At 45.4% G+C, this 19,360-nt stretch overlaps 1 protein-coding gene across 13 annotated transcripts in view; it reads left to right on the forward strand.

The window, feature by feature from the left end:
* The window catches only part of TLN2 (talin 2), a 421,358-nt gene that overhangs the window by 307,992 nt on the left and 94,006 nt on the right, over nt 1-19,360 (forward strand). For all 13 annotated transcript variants that reach the window (XM_032417152.1, XM_032417158.1, XM_032417149.1 and 10 more), the window contains 7 exons: nt 3,973-4,181; nt 5,241-5,360; nt 6,399-6,596; nt 7,860-7,999; nt 14,676-14,769; nt 16,673-16,762; nt 18,961-19,083. In XM_032417152.1, the coding sequence (XP_032273043.1) occupies nt 3,973-4,181; nt 5,241-5,360; nt 6,399-6,596; nt 7,860-7,999; nt 14,676-14,769; nt 16,673-16,762; nt 18,961-19,083 (974 nt within the window). The remainder of the gene's footprint in view (nt 1-3,972; nt 4,182-5,240; nt 5,361-6,398; nt 6,597-7,859; nt 8,000-14,675; nt 14,770-16,672; nt 16,763-18,960; nt 19,084-19,360) is intronic.

The raw sequence follows: 19,360 nt of genomic DNA on the forward strand, positions 1-19,360 counted from the left end.
ACACAATTCACAGCGCTCACCATAGCACATACCCTCCCCAATGTCTATCACCCAGCCACGCCATCCCTCCCACCCCCCCACCACTCCAGCAACCCTCAGTTTGTTTTCTGAGATTAAGAAGTCCTCATATCAGTGAGATCGTATGATACATGTCTTTCTCTGATTGACTTGTTTCGCTTAGCATAATACCCTCTAGTTCCATCCACGTCATTGCAAATGGCAAGATTTCGTTGTTGTTGTTTTTTTATGTCTGCATAATATTCCATTGTATATATATACCACATTTTCTTTATCCATTCATCTGTTGATGGACATCTTGGCTCTTTCCATAGTTTGGCTATTGTGGACATTGCTGCTATAAACACTGGGGTGCACGTGCCCCTTCGGATCACTACATTTGTATCTTTGGAGTAAATACCCAGTAGTGCAGTTGCTGGGTCGTAGGGTAGCTCTATTTTCAACTTTTTGAGGAAACTCCAAACTGTTTTCCAGAGTGGCTGCACCAGCTTGCATTCCCACCAACAGTGTAGGAGGGTTCCCCTTTCTCCGCATCCTTGCCAACATCTGTCGTTTCCTGACTTGTTAATTTTAGCCATTCTGGCTGGTGTGAGGTGGTATCTCTTTGAGGTTTTGATTTGCATTTCCCTGATGCCGAGCGATGTTGAGCACTTTTTCATGTGTCTGTTGGCCGTTTGGATGTCTTCATTTGGAAAAATGTCTATTCATGTCTTCTGCTCATTTCTTGATTGGATTAGTTGTTCTTTGGGTGTTGAGCTTGATAAGTTCTTTATAGATTTTGGATACTAGCCCTTTATCTGATATGTCATTTGCTAATATCTTCTCCCATTCTGTCGGTTGTCTTTTGGTTTTGTTGACTGTTTCCTTTGCTGTGCAAAAGCTTTTTATCTTGATGAAGTCCCAATAGTTCATTTTTTGCCCTTGTTTCCCTTGCCTTTGGTGATGTTTCTAGGAAGAAGTTGCTGCAGCTGAGGTCGAAGAGGTTGCTGCCTGTGTTCTCCTCTAGGATTTTGATGGACTCCTGTCTCAATTTAGGTCTTTCATCCATTTTGAGTCTATTTTTTGTGTGGTGTAAGGAAATGGTCACTGGTGGATCTTCTTAAGGCTCTGTTCCTGAAAGTAATTTAAGATCCAGATAGCAAGAATACTGTGAAAGTAATCTGTGTCTTCAAAGGATTGTGGTTACTGCCACAGTGATCTGCTTTTGAGTTTCCCACTGGCAGTTCTGGCTCTGTAGCGTACGCTGGACTATAGGAACAGTTTCATTTCGAGGGTGGTGTTTGCCTGGAGACCTGACCCTGATGAGTGTCATCACTACCTTTAAGAAGTCGCTCTGAACAGAGCCGTGTATAGCCGTAGATGTTCATTGGGCTCCCCGGCCTCTCGTCGTCTTGTTTCATTCCTTTGATGGCGTAGCTTCCTCTTTTTTTTTTTTTTTTTTTTGGAAACCTGATCCCTCCAAAGAGGATCCTCGAGGTGCCATTGGGATTTCATAGTGAGTCCTCAGCGGAAAACACGTGGGATAGATCAGCCTAAGCTTTTGTCATTCAGCTCCTCTGGTTTCTGCCTTTTTAAAAATTGTCTGGGTCTATAAGAGGTTTTTCAGTAACTGATTTTTGCATAAACATGACTTTCTTAATTGTGTATGATAAACGTTTTATTCTTTCAAAGTCATACACAACTCAAATAGAAATGGACTCAGGAGACTATAATAAATGGAAAGGCAGGAGGAGATGTCTAGAAATGACAGCCTAGAATTTTCAGCAGAGCAGTGATCTCAGCCTCTCCTAAAACCTGTGGGAACCGGAGGCCCCAAGGGAAAAGGCAGCAGTCTGGGCCACACAACTAATCAGCAGAGCTGTAGCTACATGAGGTCTTAAACCACATGTGGTGCCTTTCTGAGCAAGGGCATCTTGCAACCCTGTGCCAGAAGCTTAAACATAAAAAGGAATTGACTGCTCTCAGCTTGTTTCTCTCCTTCACCTTCACTTTATTTATCTTTGTGTTTTCTCTTCTGGGCTTCCCCTTTGCCATAAAAAAAAAATCACTTTGTTTAAGATTCTTCCATACCATGGGCTCCGTTCAGAAGTGCTGTGTGATGAATGGTAGATGGGCAGCTTTGTAATTTGCCCTGATTAAATTGTAGACTTACGTCCCAGCTGCATGACTTACTAAATATTTACAGATTCGCAAGTCTGCAACGCTGCAAAGTTGTCTTGTTTTATGGATGTGGGGCCTTTTGCATGATTGCATTATGGTAAGGGGAGGACCACCTGCTGCACCTGTGCTGACGCGGCCGAAGCAGCAGCTGCTCAGAGGTGGCCTCAGGGCCACCCAGAGACCATCCAGCTGAAGCCTTTAGACAAGAGTCACCTCAAAGCTGAGTGAGCGAGACATCAATGTGTCATTTTCATGCGGATGGTACATGTTCTAACAAGAATCCTTCATAGTTCTCTACCCCAAAGAGCACTGTGCAGAGAGTCTGACCCAGAAGTTCAGAATCCTCAGATCTAGCTCTGGCACTGCCTCTGAAAGTGGACAAGACACCTGTCAGTGCTGGACCTCATCTGTGAAGCAGTCCGGTGAGATGCGCTTGAAGGTGGGCTCCTCAGCGTTTCTCAGGGTGTTCAGATTCTCTTGTTACATGCTCTGGCGTTTCTAGTCCTCATCCCTTTCTTGGGTATGCCAAGCACTAGTTGCCATGTACAAAGGCGCATGTTCATTCTAAGGGAAGTGTTGCTATAGTTTCTAAGAACTAGTTTCTATTCATAGTGTATCACCAAATCCCATCATCCTTAGAAGTGAATTTAAGGATGAACAGCCACTTCGCAGAGGAGGCTATCCAGATGGCCACTAAGTGTATGAAAAAGTGCTCAACGTCATTGTATTCCTTAGGGAAATAAAAGTTAAACCTCCGTGAACTACAATGACACACCCAGCAAAATGGCTACAATAGGAAATCTGACAATAGCTAGTTTGGGCTAGGGTGTAGAGCATCTAGAATGCTCATACATGGCTGGTGCAGTGTATAATGGTAAAACCATTCTGAAAAGGTTTTGTAGTGTCCTCTAAAGCTAAACTTACTCTGTGACACAGCAGTTCAGCTCCTAGGTTTATATCCAAGAGCAATGATTCCATCTGGCCACCTAAATGCATGTAAAGAACTCTCTTGGTGGCTTTATTCCTAATAACCCCCCACAAAACAGTCCAAATGTCCATTAGCAGAGGAAAGGATAAACAGATGGTGACTTTGTATCATGAAATACGACATAGCAAGAAAGAGGAATGAATGTGACAACATGGGTGAATCTCCTAGCATTCTGGTAGCAAAAGAAACCAGACACAGAAGAATGCATTCTTGTGGTTCCATCAACAAGGAGTTGAAGACCTGGTAAAACTAGTCTATGGTGATCAAAGCTACAGCAGTGCTTACTTCTGGCATGAGAGGTTCTTGGTGCAAGAAGGACACAGGCGATGGAACTGCTCTGTCGCCATCTGGTTGGTGGTTACGTGCTTGTAAACACGTAAAAAATCACCGAGCTGCCCATGTGCACTGCTCACTTTCTTGCATAGAAGTCGTGCCCCAATAACAACAATTGGGAAGGGAAGTGCATCCGAATGATTCATCTGTGTCCTTGATCGCCTGCACTTTGGTGTTTTAGGCCTGTGGACATGCAGGGCAGAGTGTGTGGGTGAAGCCAGAGCAAAATTACTTTTCGCATGGCGCTTGCTATCACACAGCTCTTAGATTGGCCCAGAACCAGTGGTATGGGCTGCTACTTGGAGAAGCGTAGCGATTCATATTTTTGATAAGTCATTTGGACCCCACCTGGACCACACACTATCAGAGGGTGCGCTCCTTTCTAGGAAGCTGTGGTCCAGTAGCTGATTTTCAAGTAAAGTATGACTTTTAGGTGGAATCTTATAGAAAGTGTGGTGGGCTTTCATTTCCAGGGGTGGCTGCCAGAGAGACAGCCCAAGCTCTGAAAACGCTGGCCCAGGCTGCTCGTGGGGTGGCCGCATCCACGAGCGACCCCGCAGCTGCGCATGCCATGTTAGATTCTGCTCGAGACGTCATGGAAGGCTCCGCCATGCTCATCCAAGAAGCGAAGCAGGCCCTGATTGCACCTGGGGATGCTGAGAGTCAGCAGAGACTAGCCCAGGTGAGGCCCAGAATTGGCAGTGATGGTCATCACTAAAGTGGTCGTGTTGGCAGGCTGTCTCCTGGGCACTCTTTTCCCGGTGTGAACATTTTTCAATCAGTGGGTGTTTTCAAAACCTCCCAAAGTACTATAGCAATGGAGGCCGTACACGATTCCCACTTTTGTAAGTCTTGCCTAGTCCCCCCCATAATAGGAGATCTGCTTAATTGAGTCAACAGAGAGTATGGGGGCAGGGGCGCTCTTGAAATCTATCCTTGGAATTTCGGGAGCCAGGACCCAGCATGTTTGTTGGGGACCCGTGCATGCTTAAGTATATTCCTCTTCCTAGTCTGGGAGTGAGGTAGATATACTTAGTCTGGCTCGACTGCCTTTTTGGATGAGTCTTTGCCACCCTAATGAAACTAGTGGGCTAGAGGCCATCTGGGCAAAGCTCTAGACCGGAAGCTGGGAAGGAGATGGTCTAGTTAAAGGGAACGACACAGCCCACTTCCAAAGACCTTATCCTTGACCTGAGTGCAGACAGCGAGCCGTCACCCATTCTAAAGGGACAGCATGTGGGCAACTCCAAGTTGGTCTGGAAGCACTCAGAGAGTCCTGCCTGCCCTTGGGCGGGGTGTGGTCTGGGGGTGATGGCCCCAGATTGTGACACCTAACTGTGACGCAAAGAACGCAAGGCCTCCTTCCACTTCGGTGACCTCCGCGGGGCTCTCAAGAAGGGAGCTCTTTCTGTTTCTCTTGGTGGCGGCTCTCTTTGTTGTGGAACCTGACATAATATTGGAGACTTCTGGGTTTGAGTCACAGAATCGTGACTTAGCCTGGTGCCGGGTGCACATAAGGCGTACCGTGTCACTGTGTCAGCCCCTTTGCCAAGACAGGACGTTAACCCCGGTGAGAGGCCTCAGCGAGGTGATTTAATGGCAAACAGCGTCCACTGGATGCTGGCAGATCATGTCCCGATGCTTTCCAGCTCTGCGTACTATCACTGCTGGCTCCCCACCCGTCTGCGGCAGGGTTGGGAAGGTGCTCTCTCACGGGGCTTTTCTCCCTGTGTGTATGCAGGTGGCCAAAGCCGTCTCGCACTCCTTGAATAACTGCGTGAATTGTCTCCCGGGGCAGAAGGATGTGGACGTGGCCTTGAAGAGCATTGGCGAGTCCAGCAAGAAGCTGCTTGTGGACTCGGTGAGAGGCTTTGCATGGGGAAGGGGCACTGGGGGGCTGGGCTCACCCTGGGTGTGAGGGGAGTCTTCTCCCTTCCATGGGATCTCTGAGCAGCTAACCTCTGTCTGAGGAGGCCTGTTTTGCCTCCCAGTTTGCCTTTCCTTGTTCTGCTTTGCCATCAGCAAAGTTCCCAGGTGGAGCTTTAAAAGTTTACTTTTTCTTTGAGTCCATGTTGCTGTTTGCTCTCCGGTCAGCCCAGTGAAAACAGGAAAGGTGGGTATGTGATCCTCTGACTTCTTATCAGGACATCTCGGGCAGGGACGGTCAGGTGGTGGAGGGATGTGTGTGTCTAAGACATCTGAGAGAGTGAGTAGTCTAAGGAATCTACTTGCTCTTGGAGCCCGTTCCCAGTTTTGTGAGCCCCTTTCAGTGGGGTGGGTGGGGGAAGGTGGAGCTGGGCTCATTCATTTCTTCTCGGCCTGGTGCCTGGCACATACCAGGTCCTCAAGCAGTGTACATGGTAGGACTAATAGAGCCTAGCTTAACTCTCTGGAACAAATAGGAATAGTTCCACCAATGACACTTCTGATCCACACAAAAGCTATGTGAGCAAAGGCTACTAATAAAATTGGTGGCTATTAGTTTGGAAGAATAGGATGTGAAGTTTAATAGCATCTGTCTTTTCGTTCTAGAAAGCTAAACCTTTGAGAGGTTCCATCCAAAATGAAGTGGTGGTTCAGAGCATGGATCCTGGAGTCAGACTGCCCAGGTGTGAATCCTGGCTCTGCTACTGAGGGGACCGTAGCCCCCGAGGATAGACCACTTTTAGATCTACTGTGTCTAGCACTGAAGAGGTGTTTAGTAATTCAGTGAATGAAATAATGTCTGTATGTTAAAGGTCAGACTTAACATAGGTGGCCTCAGACCACACGGAGCCTTATAGTCTAGATGACTCAGAAATGCAGCCCTGGGAGAGTCTTTCCCTCCACAGAGCCCTCCTTCATTTCCCCCATGAGAAGTAAAACTTCTTATGGGGTGTGCCTTTTCTCCCCACTGCAGTTACCTCCGAGCACAAAGCCTTTCCAGGAAGCCCAGAGTGAGCTGAACCAAGCTGCGGCTGATCTGAACCAGTCTGCGGGGGAAGTGGTCCATGCCACCCGGGGCCAGAGCGGAGAACTGGCCGCAGCCTCTGGCAAGTTCAGTGATGATTTCGATGAATTTCTCGATGCTGGCATTGAGATGGCAGGCCAAGCTCAGGTGAGTGTGGCTGTGGCTGCCTGGAGCAGACCCTTGCCTGTCTATTCTCGTGGATTGTCCGCCCTGGAGGCGCTGGGCAAATAGGAACAGGGAACCTGTCAGCAGGTCACGCTGTTGTGTTCTCTTTCCTGCTTAGAAAGCTCTGTGACCTCACAGGCCTGGCATTCCTAAAGACGCTATTAGCTTATGTGTGAAATGCTTCTTAGAGATGAGGGATAACCTCCCACGATCATCCAGCAGGGTTCATGGTTTACTTACGCTTTTCGGAGGGAGGGCAGCTCTGTGTCCTGTACTTCTTATGTGGTATAATATAGTAAAAAACAATGTGTTTGAGGTTCATTGGGCCCATTGGAGGGGGCTGTGTCTAATACCAAGTGTCAAATGATTAAAAATTACCTCTTTGAGGGACACCTGGGTGGCTCAGTCAGTTAAGCATCTGCTTTCGGCTTGGGTCATGATTTCAGGGGTCCTGGGATCGCGCCCCACATCGGGCTCCCTTCTCTGTGGGGAGCCTGCTTCTCCCTCTCCCTTTGCCTGCCACTCCCCCTGCTTGTGCTCTCTCTCTCTCTGTCAAATAAATAAATAAAATCATTAAACAAAATTACCTCCTTGAGATGAACAGATAAAGCCCTTGTTCAGAACAAGGGAACATGACTGGTCTGGTGTCAGCCTGCAGAGCTGTTTTTTCTTGAGCTCCTGTGAACTCCCTAAAGGAGACACCCAGGGTGTCTTGCTGTGTGATCTACAAATGGTTGTTTCTCAGATAGGAAGTCAGCCAGGTGAGAAATGTGCCTTTCCCCGAGTCAGGAACTTCTGGGGTGCAGTCAGCTCCGAGTATGGAGACAGTGCCGGGCATTTGTGCCAGGCTGAGATGTATGAGCTCCTTGACAACTCCAGCATTGTTGAGCAAGACGCTGGAATCCTGGCCTGGTCTGTGCACTGATGTGCTGGTGCTCTCTCTCCCTCTCTCTCCTTCCCTCCCCCACTTTCAATGCTTGCACTTGTGAGACAGCACAGCTCTTGGCTGACCCACTTGGGGATGGATCTCTGTCCTGTGGCGGGCATCTTGGTGTGGCTATCTGTTTGGGGGAGGGTAGACACGGGGCAGTGTCTCTACCAGTTAGGCATCTGCAGACTAATGGGGCTTAATGCAGTCTCTGTAGATAACTTGCTTCCATTTCAAGATGCTTCTCCCAGCTCTCTGAATGCTGCCCGGGAGAAATGGACGGTCCCTGATTACTCTGCCTCCTTTCGACTTTGCAGACGAAAGAAGACCAGATCCAAGTGATAGGCAACCTCAAGAATATCTCTATGGCATCCAGCAAGCTGTTGTTAGCTGCCAAGTCTCTCTCGGTGGATCCAGGAGCCCCCAATGCAAAAAATCTCCTGGCAGCTGCTGCAAGGTAAGAGTGGAACAAAATGTACTTTCATGTGTGGTTAAATAATGTCGGTGTTTGAGAGACAGGCCTGACGTCCTGCTGCTCTGGTGAGGAGCAAAGCCCTGGTGCTGTTTTCATGTTGTCAGAGGCAGAGTCGTGACTGTGGCATTTGATTAAACCGGCTCATCCTCACGTGCTTTCCCTACTAGAGATGTTTTCTGTCTTCTCTTACAGCCTTTCAGCTTGCTTAGACTTAAGGCCCCTATTGATTTATAAGCATGATGGCTTAAATGGATGTTCTTAAAGGAGTGTTATATCTTTCTAATGATGAAAGTAGTATGTGCTCATTGAAAAAAATCAGAAAATACTAAAAAGCATTAAAAAAAAAACACACACACACCCACAACACCCAGCAAGCCGTCCAACATTTCTTGAGCACTTACTGTGTGCCTGGCATCAAGGCATCATTCATTCATGAGATGAATTTAAACATGTTCCATTTGTCACGTGCAGAAGGGCTCCAGTTTCGGGTGAATGCGGTAGTGGTGGGAGTCAACTGTTGAGTTTGGGGTGGTGCCAGCGTCCTTTCCCACTGTTTTCACCCGAGGAAGCGGTGAATACAACACAACGTCCGCTCCAGGGCCACTGTTTCAGTTTCGTTCAATAACCAGTGACTGAATGCCGGTCCGTGGAGAAACTGCAGTGACAGCCCGGGAAGATTTTGTATTAGCAAGCCCACATTCATTTTCCTGAACCAGGAGGGTGCAGGGTGTTTGATACTTCTCTAGTGCTGTGGGCCTGTTCTCTTAGCATTGCTTGGCATCACTTTGTGTATAGGAAGGCTCACAGCAGGAAGAGATGAAGTGCAGGCAGTTAGGATATATAGCATAATTGGAAACCTTTTCAGAATGTGCAAATTAGTGATTTTTAAAAAGCATAGCTTGATTTCTACTTTTCAATTTTTTTTTTTTTCATCTTGATTTTGCTTGTTTACTTGTGTATTTGTCTTTTCATGTCTTTCTCTCTTCTGGGTGCTCAATGGCTGTCTTTTTAAATTGAGTTCAGAGTCAGGAGAGCTGAATTCTAGTCCAGGCTTTAATGTTTGACACACTTGGTTACATTGGTTGGATTGTTCAACCTGTCCCAACTTTCCCATCTGCAACATGGGGGTGGGTACTATGTCATCCTTAAGTTCTAAGTTCTTGTTAGCTCTCATCAGTATACAGTATATCTTGGTGCTTATGGTTAAAACTGGTCTCTGGTCTCCTCTTGGCCTGTAGTGCTTTATTTATTTGTTTGTTTATTTATTGTTTGCGGGTGGTAGGGGTTGGAATTAGATCATTTTAGAGCAGGTCCCTTAAAAGCCCGTGAGTGTCTGTAGTTCTTCCTAGGTGTATATACTTCAGCTTCGAACAGTAGCGAGAGCCCCTAGGAGACTGGAAAAATACCCTCCCACCTCCCTGCCTCCAGCTTCTGCTTTGTGGCTGTGCTAGCGGGGCCCTCCGAGGGGTGGGGGCTGAGGAGGGAGGCGTGATGTCCTCTCTGTTGAGCAGCTGTTTCTCATATGAAACCCTTTCTTGATTCTTCTTTTTCCTACAAAGAGCCTTTGGATAGGGCAACTGATGTTTCCAGGTATCTGAACTCAGATGTTTTTCATTATCTTCAGTTTTTTGCATCATTTCAGAATTAACAGTTTCCAGCTTAGAACGCACTGTTCACTCTCTTAAATCATGGAAGAAGGGGAGAGTGTAAATTGGCCTTTTGCAAGCCAGGTAGGGAAGGGAAGGCAGGCCCTAAAGGATTATGGCCGGTGTCAGGGCTCTGTGGGTGTCTGAAGGCCGCCTGGTGGTGACATTGAGGAAGGGGCCTGGAGACGAGGTAATGACAATTTCTTTGCCTCTGTCCTGGCTTTGAGCAGTTGACAGGGAGTTCCAGCCTGATGGTTTCATAGCCAAGTACGTGCTTAAAAATCATCACAGGAAATGACTGTCTCAGGATGGAACTGTGGTCAGAAGATGCCGACACATTCTCCTTGGCTTCTTGGCACATGTTGGGAAGCTCTGCTCCTTGAGGTGATTTCCCAGTGGAAGCTCTGGCCAGGTCAAGTGAGTCAGGCGAGCGGTTCTTCGGAGGTGAAGCTCTGCACAGCTGGGGTGCATTCATTCATTCATTCAACAGATTTTTACCACGTGCCTGAAATGGGCTGGGCCCAGCACTGGGGCTGGGTGGGTGCACACTGTGATGAGACAGGGATAGCCCGGTGGAGTTAGGGCAAGGGACGTGTGCACACACAGCATGCTCACCTCATTCCATCTGGATGCTGAAGCAGCCCTGCATGTGAGTGCCCTTGGAGTTGAGCCACTGGGATCTGACTGCTGTTGTCCTCATCTTCAGTCCCACCACCCTCCCTATTCCTGGGACAGCCCAGCCCTGCCTGTGTTTCATGTGGATGTCCCCAAAGGCCCCATTGATGCCATTGTGGGGACCTAGACCTGGACCAGTGCAGCCCTGCCCTGCTCCAACATCCATAGACTTGAATCCTTTGTTCTTGATGGTCTCCATGATTCTTCCTGCTTTAGGAAAAAAGATTGATTTCTGGAAAAGCAGGTGGGTATGCCCTTTCCCTCTGTTCTTCATTCTGCATTGGAGCCCAGGTACACATGAGGAGCCCAGTCCTTTGGTTTCTGATGCTTAGAGGAGATGAAGTCATTTTCTGTTTAGTGCCCGGCTCGTTTGTCTTTTTCCTGTGTAAGTGGTGAGCTCTGACTCTCTTCTGAGGAGCTGGGTAGAGCTGGAGACCCTTTGTCAACCCTTCAACAGCTTTTTCCCTGGCCAGGGGCTGGTCTGATGCTCCCTGAACTTAGTCAAAGAAATGGAAAACCAGGTTGCATTGGAAAAAGGAGGGCACATCCTACCTCTGAGCACCTCCCCTGCTCCAGTGCTCACACCATGGTCATGCTGGCCAGAAGGACTCCCTGGCTGAGACTTCACGCCCACGGCTGTCGCTGCCAGCATTGGGACCCAGCTGCTTTCCTGTCCCCTGAGGCTTCCCTAGAACTTTGCAGACGATTCCTCTTCCTGGGCTGCCCTTTGTTTTGAGGTTCCTGCCAGGCAGGCTTCCTCCTGTCTCCAGAGACAGTGAAAAAGGATACGCCAGCAAGCAGCGCTTCCACACTGTGGCAAAGAAAAACATAAACTAGGCCATCTGTTGCTCTCCTGTAGAATGTTCTCTTCCCTTTATCCAAATCAGGATCTCACTGACTTCTCCGATTGTTGCAGCCCACATCGAGCTCTCCCTTCCATGCAGAACCCATGCCATCCGTGTGTGCTCCCTGCGAGCCTAGAGCATGTCTGGCCTCTCGGAGGTTCGGGATCCTGTATGACGTGCTCCCGCCTTCACTGCTTCCTTTGGTTTACCTTCTGTGTGTCTTACCTGTTCATTATCCGGCTTCTCCAACCGGATTGCAATCACCTTGCTTTCCTAGAGAGACAAACTATATTATTTTTTAATTGCCATACCTTGTACAGAGCAGGACCCAGGGAATATGCACATGTGGAATTTGGGGTGCTCTTTTTTCCTGCCTAAGGACGTTGTCCCTTGAGGAAGGGAAATGTCTGATGTTGGTGTTTTCCCCTCCAAGCTCCTTATCAGATGATTTGTGCTTACCAGATCATCAGAAGCAGAAATTGGTTGATTTTCTTCTCTCACCCTTGGCCCATCTCCATATCTATTGAGAATTTCCCTCCAGAGCTCCCAAACTAGTTGAATCAATTCAGTCAGTATCTCTGAACACTAAACAATGTGTAGGTTAGAGGCCTTTTTTTTTTTTTAAGATCTAAGGTTATAGATTCCAATTTAAAAAAAAAAAAAAAAACTGAGAGTGGCTGGATATGCCTAAAGAACGAAACACAAGTAAACTCTACTTCTAGATGGGAGAATTATGGTTGCTTAACTTCTTTTTATTTTTAAAAAATAAACTTGTGCAGCTTTAGTCATTGTTTTTAAATTGTGGGAAAATATTTTAAAACTGCGGTTCAGGCCTATTTGGATTCATATAGAACAGAGGGAGGATGCTGCTATTTTTGGCCCTCTCTTTGTGACAGTGTAAATTGGCTAAATCATCATTTTTTATTGGATTTACTGAAATTTTTTATTTAAAAATAATAAAATTACTTTAAAAAATATAAATCTTAACTTTTTGGTATGTCATTCTGTCACTTTTTGAGTATATATATGTTTAATTTTGCAGCTGTGGGCTCCTGTTTATACTGTTTTGTAAATTTTGTTAATGGTGAATCATGAATATTCTTCTATGTTAGGAATATGCTATGCATTATGACTTCTAACGGGCACCCAGAATTCCATTGTAGACTATACATTTATTTAGTCAATCCTCTGTCATTGCATATTTGGGTTGCTTCTAATCCTTTGATCTTACAACTAACTGCTATAGTTTGAAGCATAAAAATACTATTTTTCATTGTCAGATCTACATAACCCTTTGCCTCTGGGCCACTTATTTTATTACTGGGCTATCTACTCCAGACTCTAAAATGAGTTATGAGGATAAATTATACCTAAATCATGCTCCCTAATCATGGATCAGTATTACCCCAGTGACTCATTCAGACATCCGTGCTGTGCTGGCACTTTTATGGACTATCCAACCACAAACTGCTAGTCTGTTGGGGTTTTTTACCCCAAGTTTTTATTTGAAAAATTTTCACATCTAAAAAATCAATAAAAGACGAGGACAATAAACAGCTATATATTCTTTGGATTCCCCAATCGTAAACAGTTTTTAATGGACAAATCTATATATAAAAACAAGGTTTTTTAAAAAAAAAAATGCAGATAAACAGGAAACATTGAAAGAAATGAGCTAAAGGGAACGCTTGTGTGATACGTGGAAATATCCTGCACTGTTGAGGGCATTCTGCACCTTCGTTATGTTCACACCTGTCCACTCGGAAGTGTGTCTTGAAGCCTACCACCCGGAACATGGCTCTGGACTCCGAGGGACCCGTCTGGAGAATACATCATGGACCACACCCTCCAAGATGCCCAGAGTTAGACCTTACCTGCTCTCTCGGTTGTTACTGTTGGGCTTTCCACCACAGAGAACCCAGTGCTTCTGTATGAAACCTTCATTAAGCACTTTGCCCCAAATAAATGAATCGCTAGAGTCAATCTTACAAAAACTATTTTGAGATTCTTTCTTGAGTTGAGGAATGTTTTTTCTTCTTCCCATCCGCCCTAGCTAAATTTAAAATTCAAAACAGTATCTCCTCATCAAATAATTAAGCTGATTGCCTTTGTACTTTGGCAACATCATTTTCCATCTAATTTGATATTCTGTGGGAAGCTGCAAAGCCAATTTAATAAAATGAGACACCTTTATATTAGGCTGCTAATGATTAACAGCAAGTGTGCTCTATTTTGTTTTTGTTTGTTTTATTTTAAGTTGCGGGTTAGCTGCAGTGGTTAGCAACTATGAATAGAATTTAGGGCCCTGCCAGAGTGTAGACCAGTTCTGGCCATACAGAAAAATGGCTATGGATCTGGCTTTGGAGTCAGGTAGTCATGGATTTGAGTGTTGTTTTTGCTCCTTACTTGTAGCATCCCCTTAGGGAGTTCTCTCCTATCTGGTTTTTTTTTTTTTTTTTTTTTTTTTCCATTTCTAAAACACAAGGGTATTCAATTTTAAGACTTAATATAAAAACATTGTGGTATTGGCAAAGGATTAGACACGTGGGTCAGTGGAACAGAGTCCAGAAGTAGACCCACATAAATATGGCCCAGGGGTTGTCAAGAAAGTTACAAAAGCAATGCAATGTAGAATGAAGAGCCTTTTAAATGAAGGGTGCTGGAATAATTAATTGGACCTACATAAGCCACCCCCACCCTCCACAGAAAAAGAACCTGGACCCATATTTCACACCTTTAAAAAAAATTAACGCAAAATGGACCATGACTTTCTAAATGAACTATGGCCTAACCTAGGCAGGAGTTAAACAGAGGCTGCTCAGGAGAGGTGGAATCCTTGCCAATATAGAAAAAACTCTGAGCTGCTTCTCAAGTTCTAAGAAGAATAGAAACACATATAAAATCATGAGTCTCTAATTCCTATTAATGTTAAAGAAAAGAGCTCTTTTAAAGAAAATTTGGGGATAGCTTCTAGGAACTAGCGAATCATGTAGGATTTCATGGAAAGACGAGATTTTAAAATCATTAGCACAGTTTACTCTATGTATGCCTGCTATGTTTTAAAATATATAAAACACTCCAAACTATACAAAGGCTATCCAAAAGAGCCTCAGATCATCTTATTCCTTATGGGCTGCTAATGAAGGATATTTAAAAACAGTGTTAAATGATCTTTTTGCTATTTGCAACTTTGTTGTGAATTCTTTCCTATGAATATATTAAAAGATAGTCCTACTTTCCTAAAAGAACCATTAGTACCCTTGAAAGGGAAATCAAATGAGTAATCACAGGCAGAGTGGGAACACTCATTCTGTCTTCGCTGGTTGTAGTTTATTTTTGGTTGTTCATAGCCTTGGCGAAGAGCTCTCACGGGGACCCCAGCCTTTATAATGAATTCCTTGTATTTCTGGTGAACCTACAAAGCATTGTTGGGGAAATTACTGTTGATATTTACAAAATAAAACAAAAACCTTTTATCTGTTTCTGTTACAGAGCTGTGACCGAGAGCATCAATCAGCTCATCACTCTGTGCACCCAGCAAGCTCCAGGCCAGAAAGAATGTGATAATGCGCTACGGGAGCTCGAGGTAGGTCCCTAGAAAGGCTGCTGGGGATTTAAGAGGCTGTGACTCTCTGTCCTTCCCAGAACGGGTCAGTTTCTTCTCCTCTGTTCTTGCCTTATGTCCTTCCTGGAAGACTACTGAGGCCAAAGTTTCGATCCAAGTGAGAAGGAATTGAAGAAAAATTAGATTTGGTGGGTTTATCATCTCTGCTTCCCCTTTTTCCACTAGGATGAGAGTTATTTTGTTTAAAGGACTCTATTTCAAATAGGAAGAGGTCTGGACGTAAGCTGAAGACGAGCAATTTCTACCTAAAAAAAGTTTTGGAGTCATTATGCTGGCACAGTTGGGAGAAGCTGGGTTAGATGTTCTTTTTGAGTAAAAATGATTTTCCCATACATTTTATTTTAGACACTGTAGGGGGCACATTAGTGGAAACTCAGGAGTAATACTTACTACCAATCAAGGTGACTGTGAGACCTGTAGTGGCCCAGAACACAGTGTGGGTGCTTCCCAATTTATATTCATACTTAGGGCTTATTTATAATGGAAAATTCATCTGTGCCTCTAGGATGTACACAGGTAAACAGAAAATCATTGTGCCCACTTGTATGTAAAGCAGTCCTAACCAATGCAGGTTATATTGAAACAGCCAACTAGGTATCTCAGTGCATATGGGTTGGTTGTACCCAGTATACCTTTAGTTTCCCGGATGATTAGCACGGGAGTACCCAGCATGCCAGAGGGGGTCTGACTGCAGCTTCTGAAGGGTTTGATTGAGGCCCAGTCTGCTGGTGGCAGTTGGCCAGTAAGCACAGCTGGAGGGGAGAAGAGGCTTGTAACCTGAGGACTAAAGCATTCTGAAAACAGTGGAGCCTGATTCCTATGTTGGGTTAATTACTGTCCTATCCCGCTCTGTTCACATCCGCAAACACGATATGTGGGCTTTTGGTCCAAATCAGATCTGTAGGCCCAGATACAAACACTCTGTCCTTTAATGGTATCCTTGGTTGCCAAAATTATGACTCTTTCGGGACGGCTGTTACTAAAACAATTTTGATTGTGTGAAGAGCGGGAAGAGGTTCTTCAGTGAAATGCACTCCTTTATGCTGCCCTCTTTCCTGGGATCTTAGTAACTCAGCAGTTTCCACCATGACCTCCCCCAATCCTTGGCAACTCAAATGGCTGTACCCCCAAAGGCTGCTGGGTCCAAATGTACATTCTCACTCAGTGGGGAGGAGGTTGGATGGCTCTATCTCAGACTTAGCTCCCCTGGAAAATTCCCTCATATGTGACTGTTGGAGATTATTACAACATGCAAGCTCACGATGATTTTCAGTGGACTGGAGACAAAGGAGCAAGCTCCATGCCCTGCTCCTTGAGGGATTCCTAAATAGAGTGAATGTTTTCTATACTTTTTGAATTAAAAACAAATGAACCATCCCAGTGGGCAGTTTTAGGGAGTTCCCTTCTTTCATGCCTATGCATTAAAATGTTGCAGAATTGAAAACTGAAGGTTCTCCTCATCAAGTAGAAATCAGTTAATGTGTCCTTGAAATGTAAACTCCTTGGAGTTACCCAGCAGAGAAATTATGCTAATTGACCATTGCCTTGCATTAGCTTTTAGATTTTCTTAAGGAAAAAAAAAAAATCTCTCCCTTTTGTGGATACCATGCTTCTCCTTCAAATTTGTAAACAGGAGACTCTCCTCTCTGTCAAAGCTATACCCTGCCATCAGTGTTGTGTTGCTAGCAGGAAATCTGAAGTCACAGATAAAACCATCTAAATTCCTCTCAAGAATGTGGATAAATGAGTGATCATGACCAGAATCCTATATGCGGAGGGGGAGTCGACAGTTGGTATTTTACGTTGAAATTTCTCTTGTTCTATAACACTCGCTTGCTTTTTAAGTTGTGTTTTCCTTCCGTAGACTGTCAAGGGGATGTTGGACAATCCTAATGAACCTGTGAGTGACCTCTCTTACTTTGACTGCATTGAGAGTGTGATGGAAAACTCCAAGGTAAGCCTGTCTGTGCTGTTCACATTCCTCCTCATTGTGTGGAAGGATCTAGACATGCTCTGTATGCATCTGTCTTTGGCCTCTCTGTGTGGCTGCATATATTACAAAGCCTCACGGTGGAGCCCTTTGCTCAGGTGCTCCTCAAACTTGACTGTGCATCAGAATCACTTAGGGGTCTTGTCAAACACAGATTGCTGGACCTTAGCCCTGAGTTTCTGATTCAGTAGATCGGAGGTGGGGCTGAGATTGTGCATTTCTGACAGGTCCCTCGGTTCCTGCCAATGCAGTCCAGAAGTAACACTTAGAGATACCGTGCTTACACCATATCGTAGATGGTTCTTACTGTGAATCAAATCATGGATTTCTTTCACTTGGGACTGAATTGCAAGGGAAAGCCCATCAGGGACCTTGGCTATTATGAGACCCCCTTGTCTGTTCTTCTGGCCATCCATTAATGGCATCATTCTCAAGTTACTTGAAAAATTGGGGGTTCTTTTGGGAGGTGGGAGTGAGAAAATCTAAATATTGCAATAGTTTGTGTCCCCACCCTCTGCCACATCTTAACCTTGCTCAACAAAATCTTATTTCTTCTTATTTACTTTGATGTGGTTAGCAATTGGGGGTGGGGAGGCTAAAAAGATTTCTTAGTGGAGCAATAATGATTTTTTAAAAAGTCGAGAAGCACTAACCTGTGATGGCAATACCGAAGTTGTTGAGAATGCTTCAAAACCGGGTAAAAATGAAATACAAGTGAGACGAGCGGATATGGAACAGTCGCCAGTACCAAGTTTGTGCTTGGAGCACAAGCACGTGTTTGTCTACGTCAGTCTGACGTTAGCTTTGGGGACACAGCTGTGTTGGTGATGTCAGGAGGGGCATGCCTTGCAATGGGCTAAGCCTAGAGTTTGCTCTGTCCAGCACCCTTCATGGAATTCTGGATTGCCTAAGGGAAGGGTGCATGTGTCTTACACACTTAGATCCAAAGAAACTCTTCCTTCCTAAAGAGGGAGGCAGCTTGATAGGACGGACAATACTGTGCATACAAATATCTTCTAACTTCTCTGCTTTGCAAGTCTTCATGTACACTGGACTATGTTGTGTATCTAAGCAATTTTAGGGAATTTTTTCCCCATCCCAGATGGCTTATTAATGAAGAATTCTGTATTGGCAGTGCCATAGTCTTTCTAAAGGGTTATGTTCAACATCTTCTATTCCATCATCTGTGACCCTGGGAAGTAGGACTAGGACCTGCCCTCTTGGGGCATGACAAGGCCCATGGAAGACAACACCAGCTATGGGGCAGGTATCCTGCCCCTGCCCATGTGACCTTCTGTGTGACCTTATGTAGGGTGCTCTACCTCTCTGGGTTGGATTCTAAATATTAAAATCCCTTTTAGCTCTTACTTTAAGACCTCTAGAGAAAAAAAGACATCAGTGATTTTCAAAATAAGGGGAAATACTTAAAAATTTAGGAAATAGTCTTAATGTTCAGATCACCTATCTATATATATACGCACACTTTTTAACAAAGCCATACTTAAATTTTACTATCAATAAGTAAATGAATAATATCAGCAAGGGTATGTCTTCTGCTTTCCTGGGTGTGACTCCCTGCAGTTCAGTATATGTGTCTGATTTTTCTGGGTACTGACAGGTCTCACTTGAGACCATTCACCTCTGGGATGCCCTGTTTAGATTTTACTTTATTGGTCTGTATATATTAACTGTAGCTCTTTGAGATCTAGATAACTTTTTTCTTTTTTGAAGAGAGAGAGAGCGAGCAGAGCAGGGCAGGGGAGGGGGCTAAAGGGGGGGTTGGGGCAGAGAGAGAGAGGGAGAAAATCCCAAGTAGGCTCTGTGCTGAGCTTGGAGCCAACCGATGCAGGGCTCAATCTCACGACCCTGAGATCATGACTGAGCTAAAATCAAGAGTTGGACGTTTAACCAACTGAGCCACCCAGGCGCCCCAAGATAAAGATAGTTTTTAGATGAAAGGTTCATGGTTTCATTATTCATTTCTCTTTACGAAACAAATGATATAATTCTCTTAAATCTCCTCTTAATGCATATAAAGAAAAATAATGGCAAATCGTGTACATTAAGTGGCTTTGAATGTTAAAGTTGGAAGTGTAGCGCCCTTTTCCCCATGGCTGGAAGAAATGCTGGTTCGCGAGTATCACTGGTTGGTTGTTTTGCAGGTTCTGGGCGAGTCGATGGCAGGGATTTCACAGAACGCCAAGACCGGGGACCTCCCTGCGTTTGGGGAGTGTGTGGGGATTGCGTCCAAGGCCCTCTGTGGGCTGACGGAGGCTGCAGCCCAGGTAAGGGACTGGCCCCCAGGCCCCCTGATGCCGGCCTTCCAGCCTTAAGGCCTGTGTCTTGTGCCTCTGTGCTGTGCTCGAGTGAGGATACCAGGAGTGCCCCGTCCCTGTGGGAGGCACTGGGGAGCTCCAACGGCAGCTCCGTCCCTGACCACCATCATAGAAACCATGGTAAAGGTGGAGGTTCCTGTGCTGGCTGGGCCGTTTCGACACAGCACCAGCTGGTTACCCCCCAGGAGCACAGCAGCCTGGTGAGGACAGTGGAACTCAGAACGCT

The sequence above is a fragment of the Phoca vitulina genome, unplaced genomic scaffold (assembly GCF_004348235.1).
Source record: "Phoca vitulina isolate PV1807 unplaced genomic scaffold, GSC_HSeal_1.0 scaffold20, whole genome shotgun sequence".
NCBI lineage: Eukaryota > Metazoa > Chordata > Mammalia > Carnivora > Phocidae > Phoca > Phoca vitulina.